At 42.9% G+C, this 12,413-nt stretch overlaps 1 protein-coding gene across 3 annotated transcripts in view; it reads left to right on the top strand.

Annotated features, from left to right (window-relative positions):
* LOC139139386 (mutS protein homolog 5-like) overlaps positions 1 to 12,413 on the top strand; it is a 258,320-nt gene that overhangs the window by 194,369 nt on the left and 51,538 nt on the right. For all 3 annotated transcript variants that reach the window (XM_070708289.1, XM_070708290.1, XM_070708288.1), the window contains exons 11-12: positions 3,734 to 3,796; positions 4,116 to 4,187. In XM_070708289.1, the coding sequence (XP_070564390.1) occupies positions 3,734 to 3,796; positions 4,116 to 4,187 (135 nt within the window). The remainder of the gene's footprint in view (positions 1 to 3,733; positions 3,797 to 4,115; positions 4,188 to 12,413) is intronic.

Here is a 12,413-nt window from a genome sequence, read left to right as displayed (position 1 = left end):
TGAGTTATTCGGTACTAGCAGTACTAATCATGTGCACTGGGGGTACAGTTACAGAAGCAACTGTACAGCCCTAGCATGGAATGTTGCTCAGATGGAGTTATGATCTGGGATGGCACGAGAGCCTATACGTACAGCCCCATGCATGGAATATCGCCAGTCAAGCTATCCCGAGCATGGCGGTATGAGCGTGAGCGAGCGTGCAGCAAAAACACGCACAACTCATTATGCATGACCTCATTATGCCCAGCCTCTAAAGCAATAGGCGCAGCGCTAAGATGTCATGTGATATTATTCATGAGCATTAATTGGGCCATATGCAATTTTTGCGCCATATCAAAATACCGGATAATCCTGAATATTTACGCCCTTTTTACTATATTTAGGCATAGCTGATAACTCAAACTTTGGGGGGAGTAACAAATCGCCAAGCTTCATTCAATGATGTGGTCGAGGATTGGCTGATGCCACACTCAATGCCTTTACGACTGGAATTTGTCTTGTGTCAATCAATGATTTTCATCGCAAGTTACTCAAAATCGTGTCAATCACAGCAATTACGTACAGGGTGGCAAGCCAACGATGAGTATTCTATAGCTGTATGTTGCCAGGAGTAAACAATTGCTGATTGCAGAGGTTCGAGCTCTCCTGACGGTACTTACGTTGGAAGAAAGTCGGCTTGAAAATTATAGCGTTTTTCATAATTTCTCTCACATGTATAGGATCCTAAAAACACATTATAACAAATAAACATTGCAATCAATTATTTTGAAATAATAAATGATATCTAAAGGCCTTATTTTTCGCACTAGATTGTCTATATGATTTTAAACCAAAAAGTACAAAAGTGTCAAAGAGATGTCCTGTCAACTCCATGGAAAATGTACCCTCCAATTCTTAGTGCAGTGAGGTCACTGCCTGGGCGAGTAGCACCCCTTTACCCGATGGTCAAAGCCTTGCCAAACGTGACACTTGCAGCTTTTTTCAATCAGTATTGATCCCAAGACCACGAAAGTAGGTTAAGGCATGGGCGTCAAACGTTATCATGAATATGCATTAGGGCTCATGAATATTTGTAAAACAGCACTGTGCATACGTGAGATAACAACAGGAAAGCTACATCGCATCACAAACAAAGTTCGCAACTAGAACACCAGTGAGCAAACGAATTGATAAAGCACTCACTAGTGTTCACAACAAAACAGCCTATAAGCACTGTGTGGAAACTTGGAACATACAGAAAATGACGAAACATTTGCGAATTTATTCCACAAACAACCAATCATCGCATACAAAAGAAATCTTAACATCAGCGATACACTGACAAAGGCCAAAGTCCACGGCATAAGAAACAAGGGGACAAATGTTAACGAACAGAGTCAGACACAAAACGATCCAAACATATTATTCTGGAGATCAAGAGATCAACAACATAGATACAATATAAAATTAAGAAAGAGATATATCATGGAGAGACAGTTGGTACCTCCATGTTTCTATAAGCGACTGAGGAACGAACCGGTTACGAAACGTGGGGTCAAAAGGTCAAGGTGGTCTGAGACACACTTCCACGTCTCGCCATGGCTTATTTTAAACTAACAACCCATTTGTTAATTTTGACACTAACAACCTTACCCAACACAGACACAAAACACAGTAAAGCACATACAAGACAAGCGGAATGATGTGTGAAGCCACTGTCCAATCTACAATTACAAATCGTTTCGGTAATACTGCGAGTAGGCGACAGGGTCATGACCTTTTGGATAGCTTGCATGATGGCCCGATCGCGTACACAGCGACCAAATTTCTTTCGAAAATTTCAACTTGTAGAGCGCCCTATTTTCCAGAAATTTCGCTATCCTCAAACTAAGACGTAAAAGATCTTTACAACCATACCTTTAACATGTATGATTTGGTAATGTTTCCTTTAAAAAATTACCGAAATTCAAACAAGGATTGATTTTTTCCAACAAATCGTATGTATTTGGCAGAAATATCAGGGGATTAACTCAAAAATTTCCTTGGTAAAGTATATTAGTCGATTGACTTGACTCTACTCTAATATCATTTGCCGAAAAAATAAAGTTTAAATGTTGTTAAAAAGCTGAAATATGCTGATACATAATATAGTCGATTTTGGCGAGTAAATGTCGGTATAAAGATCACGTGACACCTTTTATGCAAATTTAAATGACATAAACTGAAAGAGCTTTCAAAATTACATATGTATACCAAATTTCATCAAAATATGACCAGTAATGAGAAATGAAATTCAGCTCGAAATTAGGTCTGGACCCCTGCCTTTATTAACTCACTTGCGCAGGATCATGCAACAAAATTGACAAAATTTTCGTACTTTGCCCCATATTCACACACGTGAATGCGTTCCATTTCTGCCAATGATCGCTTACCCAGTGACCCAGTTGACTGTGTTTTACGTTTATATAGAAACTGAGATGAATTTAATGTGCATTTTTTGACGATCCTGTCTTTAAACAACAAAGTACAAGCTTTAAAAGTTTAGTTTGTTCCAAATCAAGTGATTTTTAGCTACCCAATTGACAAGCAATAAAATTATAGTTTAAAATATGTGTATCGCCCATAAATTATTTGACAATATTCTTCAGGCCTACAGTCGACACTTTTCACCCTAAAATAGAAATAGAAAACAGCATCTTTATTCTGGCAATATTTCTGCCTTTTGTTTATTTTTAATGATGCCGCTGAAAAACGCCATTGTTGTTAATATTACCCATCATGCAATGGTACTGGAAAAAGCCTGGTTTTCATGCAGACTGATTATTGAAAGTCATGAAACATTTTTACATCAGCCAATTCTTAATTTGCATATTTAATGAACTTTCCTAATTAAGGATATATATCTTGATTGAGCAGACCAAAGTTAATGAAACTTGCTATTTACATTGCAGATACTATGATACAACATTATTCAAAGTAATTTAACATTTTTACGTCAACCAATGCCTGATTTGCATATTTAATGAACTTTCCTAATTAGGGATGTATACCAGGATTTACTTGATCAACGTTGGTGAAACGTCAATGTACATTGATGATACCAGGTTAAAACAATATTGAAAGTCATTTCGCATTTTCACATCAGGTAATTTATAATTTACATATCTAATGAGCTTTCACAGTTTGGCATACAGGGCTTAAAGGACTTGACCAAAGGCAATTACACTTGTTATATAAAGTGGTGGTATAATGACAGCAGTCAAAGAAAATATTTTAATTACATATTTGTATGCTTAATGACCTTTAGAATTAATCTGTGGTGAATATTGTTCATGATGTTGACCATAACAGTTTCAGTGAAGTTGTAAACATGTAGCAAAAGTTTAAATTTACACACAACTGCAATATATAATGAAACACATGAGCATTTTCAGTTCATATCTGGTTTGTCCGGCCACTAAAATGAGCTATCAAAGATTTCCACCTCCTTCGGATGATCTACACGTGTCAAAAGTAGTTGTTCTCTCCCTAAACAGAGCGGAGCTATATCGGCTGCCAGGGCGCTTGTTTATGAATATGAATCAAAATAAATTACATTAATCAACTAGGCTGTTGCCAGTATATGAATAACTGTGCACAATTGCCAACTGACTCCAATTTGGTTTGCGAATGCTTACAAGTTACAAATTTCTAACAGTTTCTTACAGTCCAAAGTTTCTGCAATAACACTATTGGCTTTGCTTGTTATTTGTAGAGGGTGTTGGCAAGGATGAAAACAGCACAAGCTACCATTGGTGATTGGCAAGCCCTCTATCAGGTAAAGAGGCAATTGGTCAGGATTGAGCATCATGTGTGTTCAGCTGCTTAAATCTCAAATTGTCCATACATTTGGAAAATACTTTATACTCTCTGTTTAAAATAATAAAATACTCTCTGTTTCAGAGGCAGAAAAGTATTTGATAGACTTAGAACTGGTATGTAATTGCATATCTTGTAGCACACTTTCTCCTCCCTATAGCTCTACAACCAGCATTATTCAATTTGAATGTTCACATTACATATACAGTGCTGCATAGGATAAGGTTGTAGAGAATAAAATAGTCTAACAAAAAACTACTCCTTGTCCTCTTTGCCAGACTGCCTTCAATGCAATTTATATTGGTGATTTATGCAGATCCTTAGGTGGTGATATCTCAATTTTTAAGAAGGTAAGTGTGTAGAATAGTAGTTCACAAGTTAAGCTTTCTATCATTGCTAATGCTGTATGCCTTTTGTTAGGGACTTGTCAGTTTCTTCAGGGGGGGGGGTGTCACCCTGTTTTTGACTTTGGTCACCATGTTTTTAGCTCGCATTTCATATATGTATAGACACCAAAGAGAGGTTATCTTACAAGGTGAATCAGTTCATTTGCATCCATTTGCATGTCTGTGTGTATGTATGCAGGGCTCGAAAATTCTCGGCACCCGTGACACGTGAATTTAAATGAGGCCACTGTACGCACTGCCACTCTCTGGTTCTTTGAGTGTACCAGCGCCCTCTTCCGATATGGATAGCCGATAAAATAGCTCTGTTTTGCTTGGTTACAAAATTGCAAAATGTTGACGTCTTTGCATGCTCTTATGTTTTGTCTTCTCATGAAATCACATCACGATGCCTCCTCAACAGAAAACTACAGGTAACAATAAAATGTTGTAAGATGTTGAAACATATTACTAGTACCCTCCTTCCTACAAAGTTGCAGTGTTTGAAACAGTGTACTCTCCTTTCTACAAAGTTACAAATTCCCTAGTACATGAAGCAAACAATGTTTGATATTGTCCAGAAATACTGCGTCAAATTTGAAGAAATGTTGTACAGATGTTAATCTTACAGTTACTGTAGTATAATGGTATGCAAAAGTATGTAGCAGTATCGTGTCAATTAACTGTTGATTTGCATATTTAATTTTTTTTCGTATGTCAGGCTTGTACCGTATGTCCCTGTGTTAACTCTATGGAGAAAAATAAAATTTTCAAATTTCGAAAAATAAAGCAGTTGAAAAGTTTTTTTACATCAAAAGCTGTAAAATGGACCCTCACAAGAGGTATATCAGAAACGAATTTTAAAAGTTTGAGAGACCATTTGTGTCCCCGAAGTGGCACGCGCATTCTACCTTAATAGTATTATGTATAATAATCGCAATCATACCAATCCATAATCAATGACATTAGGTCAGAATTCGTAATACAATAGTTGTAAACATAGACACAAAACAGCACAGAACAGACAGTATAGACGGTACACAAACAAAGTCATATTCATGAAAGAAAGATATATGGACCTCTGGCCAGAAGACCAAGAAGTGATGTCAGGTGTTTCGAAAATAGTAAGCGCATCCTGCCCCACATGTGGCGTCCGCCACATTATGTATATTATGTATATCTATGTATTGGTATGTCTGTGCACTTGATACTACTTGATAATTGCTGTTCACTTGCTCACAATATCTATTTGTGAACACACCACCGCTAAGTTGAGGAAAAACAGGAGGGTTTATTGCAAAAAGGAGAACGTAACGCCAACATAGTATAGAATAAAGCACAAAATGAAACGGCAAATATAAAGCAGTAAGGGGCATAGAACTAGCGCCCTCGCAGATCTGAAACTAAGTACTATCAAAACTTACAATACAAAACAGTCAAAATAGAAGTAGCAGACTAACCTACAATAAAATATGAACAAAATATATGGGAGAAAATATATGGGAGAGGGCCCCTTCAGTCAAGCAACCGAGCAACGGTCATTGGTGACCTTGGGGTCAAGGTCTGCATGACCTTGATGATAAATCCATCCTGAGAGGCCGCAATGTGGGAAAGGAGTGGAATTCCCTAGAAATGGGGGTCAGGATGGAATCCAAAGCCCGGACACTTGAAAGAAAGGGAGAAAGAGAGGAGGAGACAGGGGATGGTGGTGGGATAGGCTGAGCTGGTATGGCATGAACTCAGCGGCTGAATGAATGAATGAATGAATGAATGAGAGCGATGAGACAAAGGCTTGATTATGTAGTGTCATGTGCAAACGTGGCTGATTGGCTGGGAAGGAGGATTGATAACAGTCATGGGTAGAAGAGCCGATTGGCTAAGGGGACGACAGTGAAGATGTAAAGAAGGCAGATAGCTAGGTGTAATCACAAAACACATCTAGTGATAAAACACAGATTCCACTTTGTGAATACACCACCGCTAAGTTGAGGAAAAACAGGAGGGTTTATTGCAAAAAGGAGAACGTAACGCCAACAAAGTATAGAATAAAGCACAAAATGAAACGGCAAATATAAAGCAGTAAGGGGCATAGAACTAGTGCCCTTGCAGATCTCAAACTAAGTACTATCAAAACTTACAATACAAAACAGTCAAAATAGAAGTAGCAGACTAACCTACAATAAAATATGAGCAAAATATATGGGAGAGGGCCCCTTATTCAGTCAAGCAACTGAGCAACGGTCATTGGTGACCTTGGGGTCAAGGTCTACATGACCTTGATGATGAATCCATCCTGAGAGGCCGCAATGTGGGAAAGGAGTGGAATTCCCGAGAAATGGGGGTCAGGATGGAATCCAAAGCCCAAACGAAGGAAGTATGACTGAAGTGACCCCCAAAAGGAGTCAAGAAATTGAGAATGATGTTAGTAAAGGGGGTTCTCGCACCCAGGAGAACACTGCGGTGGTGATACGGCCTGGGGGGGGGGAGGGGGTCCTTGGGGACAGGTAAACTGTACGAGCCCAGGTGGAAGCATGTTGAACGGAGACAAGGTTCTCGCACCCAAGGGATCACCGCAGTGGTGATACGGCTTGGGGGGAGGGGGTCCCGGGGGACAGGTAAACTGTGCGAGCCCGGATGGAAACATGGAACAAAAACGAGGTTCTCGCGCCCAAGGGATCACCGTGGTGATGATACGGCTTGGGGGAGGGGGTCCTTGGGGACCGGGTAGACTGTACGAGCCCAGGTGGAAACATGGATGGAACAAGACAAGGTTCTCGCACCCAAGGAATCACCGCGGTGGTGATACGGCTTGGGGGGAGGGGGTCCTGGGGGACAGGTAAACTGTGCGAGCCCAGGTGGAAACAACGTACATGTAGGAACGTTAGGTGACAGAACACAGACGTGAAACACGACGAGACATGTAACGTGTGAGTCATAATGCAATGGAATGAGGCTGACTTGCAATGACGAATAGGCAGCCGTTAAAAAGTGTTTGAGTGTGCACCCAGTGAGTCCAGAATTAAACAGGGTGGCGCCATGAGAATTAGGAGGCTAGCCGTTGAAAAGCATGACGCAAGGAAGTTTCTGATGTTCTTATGTAAAGTCAATAGCAGTTGCTTGACCATCTGTCCAATGTCTGGATCAGGTGGTCTGGAATTTGTGATGCTGCGGCTGAAGTGGCTGCTCCAATGCGGAAGGAATGGCCAGCAAAGAAATCCGGTCGAAGGCCGACACGTGATAAAACAGTCCGCAGAAATGTTGTGACCGTGTTGCGGTCTAAAGGTGTTCTTTCTGGCAGGAGGAAAAAGGGTTCGGATGCACTTGGACACATAGCTTGACGGACAGACATGAAACGGAGTAACGCGGAAACAGGACAAATTGCGGTACCTGTGGGGAAGAGGCGCAGGTTGAAGCCACAGCGAAATTGGTCAGTTTTTGATGACTTCAGTCGTACTGACAGATAGGAGACTCGTCCGTTGAATGCAGTGGTGGTAACGTCCCCGAAGCAGAGGTTACGCTGAGGGTCAAACTTATGGGTGGTGGATGTGAACTCGCTACAGCGTAGAAACCCGAAGAAGGCAAGGAGGAATGCCGATTGCAACAGAAGGTCTACGTATGGGCCGAATACTCCTTCGTTGAGGATGTTGCACATGCGCCGGAGAATGTCGGCTGTAATGGGGAGGCGTGGTCTTGTGCTTGAGCCTTGTACACGATGGATCCCCTTGAGAACATTCTTGAGGCATGGGTAAGGATGGCTGTATTCTGACACAAGGGGATTGCGATGGCCATTCATAATGTAATAGGAGCGTATTCCCGCTAGATACAGTTTGATGGTGGACAATTTCAGGTGAAGGAAGATGGCACAGTGGGAAACAAAATAGACTAAAAGCTCTTCAGACACATCAGGCAGAGACGTTGAACTCACTGGAACGTCTGACAACGCGCAGAAAGTTTTCCATGCGCGAACCCCCGACGAATAGGAACCGATTGTCCTCTTGCTTAGTGAAGCTTGTTGGAAGATTGCCACAGATTCGTTCAGTGGAACATTACTTCTGAGGGCACTTGGCAGGGGGCTGGATCCGCGTGTGGTGCCTCGTCCCGAAAGCGCTGCATCTGAAAACGAGACAGAGAGTCAGCAATAGTGTTCAACTTCCCAGGGATGTGTTCGGCATGAAACATGAAGTGATGTGTGGCTGCCAGAAGAATGAGGCGCCTCATTAATTTCATGATGATGGGTGACTTGGATCGTCCTTTGTTGATGATGTGGACGGTAGCTGAATTGTCACAGTGGAACAGTATGCGTTTGCGCGCCCAGAGATGGCCCCACAGGAGAGCGGCAATGACAATAGGATACAGTTCTTGGAAGGCTATAGAAAGTGCAGGGTCGGAGTCTAAGCGCAGGTTGCTGTCCCTGCGTTCTTGGAACCAATGGCCGATGAAGTAGCCGCCGTGACCAATGCCGCTGTCATCTGTATAAAGTTCCATGTCTGATGCTGCTGTTGTACTTGTGTCGAGGAACATGGAAATGCCGTTCCAGCTCGCGAGAAAATGGTGCCACATTGTGAGATCGAGCCTGCTTTCTGATGAAATGGTGATGTGATAGTCTAGATTTTGTGTGGCCTTAGACAATTCAATGAGTCTAGAAATGAAAGTTCTTCCTGGTACCACGACACGACACGCAAATGTGAGGTGACCGAGTAGACTGAGTAGTTGCCTTTTCGTGCAGAATTTGCAATTTAGGAAAGAAGCGATGAGACCGAGTATTCTGTCGAGTTTCTCTTGTGGCAGGCGGGCTTGCATCTTTATGGTGTCTAATTCAATGCCGAGGTATTCAAGGCAGTTGGTGGGCCCGACGGTTTTGTGCGGTGCAATTGGGATAGCGAGACGACGGAATATCAAGGTCAGGAGGGCCATTGTTTGGTTGGCATCAAAGGATGGAGGGTCGACGGTGAGGAAATCGTCGAGGAGGTGGAAAATGGTGTCAATATCGTATACCTTCTCTGCTATCCAAGAAATGGCGGTTGAAAGTTGGTCAAAAATCTTTGGGCTAGAACGAGAGCCGAAGGGGAGACGTACGAAGAAGTAAAAACGGCCTTGCCACTGGATACCGTATAGATGCCATAGCGATGGATGGATAGGGATCAACTTAAAGGTATCAACAATGTCCGTTTTGCAGAGCCAAGAACCCTTTCCAAGTCTGAGAATATAGAGGCAATGGCGTCATCGAGTTTAACGTAAGATAGACTGAATTCTTCCTTGTCAATGAGTTCGTTTATGCTTGAAGTGACTGGGTCGTTACGCAACGAGGAAAGATCAATGATGAGACGTTTTTTCGCAGAATATTTCTTTTCGGCAAGACCGATAGGACTACAGCGGAAGTTAGCAAAGGGTGGCTGCTCAAACGGGCCAAGTAAATACCCTTTGCTTACTTCAGAATCTATTAGTTCTGAGACAGTTTGTGGCTGAGAGTAAGTTACGGCCGATGAAAGTTGACGAGGGTGCATTGCGGACACCTGTGTGGAAGCCATCTTGCAAGCCTGAAATTAGAGCGTTGACAAAGTTCCGATCCGGATGAGGGGTTAAATGTTCAATCAGACTTGCGATATTAATTGGAGTAGAGGCCTTCGATGGTAGTCAGTTCGTTGTGGGGTTTTTGCTAGGGCATTTTCCTTGGGCTTTACTGTGTTTATCTGAGAAACATTGAGAGCAGTAGTGCGCATTATAATGTACAGTTCGCCTTGGTGCAGCCGCTGGAGGCATTGAAATTACTGCATAGTTCTCTACCTTGATGGAATACACGAAGTTGTCCTTTTCTGTCTTGTGACGATGATCGAGTGGTCGCCGCTGAAGAAACCGGTTTCTTACTGCCTGGGGCCAGTTGAGGGCAGATTTCTGTAGCATGGGAAACGCTGCCTCAGAGGTTACACAATACTGCCCGTAGACCAGAAAAAATAGAGCAGAAGAGGTCTTTATCACGATGGGCCCAATCGACTTTGATATTGTGATTGAGATTTGAGAAGTAAAGCTGCCGCCCTAGCGGAAAAACGCCGGTGGTACTCGTAAAATGCTAGGCCATTGAAACGGCTGGACATGCCCACGATTTGACGTTGATACGCATCTAACTCTCCGCGTCGGTTCGGGAAAGCCTCGCACATAACGTTTTTATAGATGGAGAAGGCTAGGATGAATTCCTGGATAGTAAGCGAGCGGGCTACTCGCGAATCGTATAGCGCTTTGAGTGATAGGGCTTCGTCGCCGATGACGATGTGACGTTGGCTGTCGCTTGAACCATAGCCGGGATGAGTAAACAGGCAAGATTCACATCCTTACCTGCAAGGATATCGCGGCAAATCGCTGGAGACACCACTTCGATATGTGGTAGGCTTTCTGAAGGCGTTCAGCGGGTCCGTAGCAAGTTGTTGGACGACGATGTGGAGGGGATGACATCGACGTTGTTAGAACATTGGGCGCCGCCATCTTGGATTGTGTTGTTTACGTTCTGGAGTGGAACTACGAGCGTAAAGTTGGTGTCATACTCATCCTCATCCTCAGCCTCAGGGGTCACGCGAAAATGAGGATGAGGATGACGCTACAGCATCAGCTTCACCGGCGTCAGATCCGATTATTCCCGAATGCTTCTGATGGAATGATAAGTAAAAACAACTTTAAACATGTGCTCAAAGTTTCATATCACTGAAAATGTTAATCAAAACACAGTTGGGTTTGTATTTCATAATATTTAGTAACCTCTCCTCTTAATATCCGTTTCTCATGATGTAGTTACAACGCAACATTCTTATAGCCCTCAATTTCCTTAAAGTTCAAAGGTTGTAGGTTTAATACATTGACTTTTCAGGCCTCAAGTCATAGTTATACAAGTTAATTGTTTTATATGTCCTTTGAATAATTAGGGCTTTCATATCGCCTCTCATGGTGGCGATTTTTATACATTTCGGACCATGTAAACCTTTTTGCACCAATTTTTGGAAAATCTTAACACAAGAGTTGAGAGGATCAACAAAAACATCCGCGGATCCATGGACTGGAAATTACGAACATTTCCAAAAAACTAGTCTATATGTATGGAAGACCGGTCACGACATGCGACATGCTAGTTTTTTAAACTGCGATCTTCGGTTAGGGTTAGTGTTAGGGTTAGGGGTTAGGGTTAGGGTTAGTGTTAGGGTTAGGGGTTAGGGTTAGCTGGGTTAGGGTTAGGTCGCAGTCACAGTTTAAAGACGCAGGTAACCCTAGCCCTAGCCCTAACCCTAACCCCTAACCCTAACACTAACCCTAACCGCAGATCGCAGTTTAAAAAACTCGCATGTCGTGACCGGTCTTCCATATATATGAGATATTCTAACGATAAAATATTACCTGCGAACCAGTATTACGATTCAAAAGAAAGTTGAGAAAGAATGGAGTTGTTATTTTCTTAAGCTATGAGCGAATTTTATCATTTATCCGTCATCGGGTAGCTTAACTTCGGCAATCTTTTGATACGACGCTGAAGCTGACGCTGAGTAGCGTCATTTTCAGCGTCAGCTAGAAAGGTCACCTGAGGCTGAGGCTGAGGATGAGGATGACGCCAACTTTACGTTTGTAGTGGAACTTTGGGAAGTGACGTCAGAGGGTTCATAGGTGACTCAGTGGCCGCTGGTCGAAGTTGCTGTTGCAGGATATTGGATATCGTGTTGACTGAGTCTTGCAGCTGCGTAAACATGGCAGTTGTTACATAACTATCTTCTTGGTGGTACTGTTGGCTTGGGACGCTGCCCGCCGAGATGCTGGCCGAAGGAACCATTGCAGACAATGGAACTCTTGAAGGAGACCTGGGTCCGAACTCGGTTTGAATGCCAGGACCGTCATTTGCCTGAGGCCGATTAGAAGGATTGTGAGTAATACGTGTAGTACCACCTACGTGTTCCGTATTCGCAGTTATAGTATCCAACGTTGCACTTGCAGTGGAGCGAGACAGGGAGCGAGTGGCCGGCCTTGTGTAAGGCTGCGCGCGGGGTCTTGAAGCTGGTTGAGCATTCGGATGCTGAGATTTTTTTGGCTGTCTTCGGACGTCCTTTGGCTGGCATAGTTGTTCGACGGAAGGGATCGTAAGCGTATCCGGACGTAGAGTAATAGGCTGAGCTGGTATGGCATGAACTCAGCGGCTGAATGAATGAATGAATGAATGGGAGC

Source organism: Ptychodera flava, chromosome 8 (assembly GCF_041260155.1).
Source record: "Ptychodera flava strain L36383 chromosome 8, AS_Pfla_20210202, whole genome shotgun sequence".
In the NCBI taxonomy this organism is placed as follows: domain Eukaryota; kingdom Metazoa; phylum Hemichordata; class Enteropneusta; family Ptychoderidae; genus Ptychodera; species Ptychodera flava.
The sequence above is the reverse complement of the archived record's forward strand: the minus strand, read 5'-3'. Positions and strand labels throughout refer to the sequence as shown.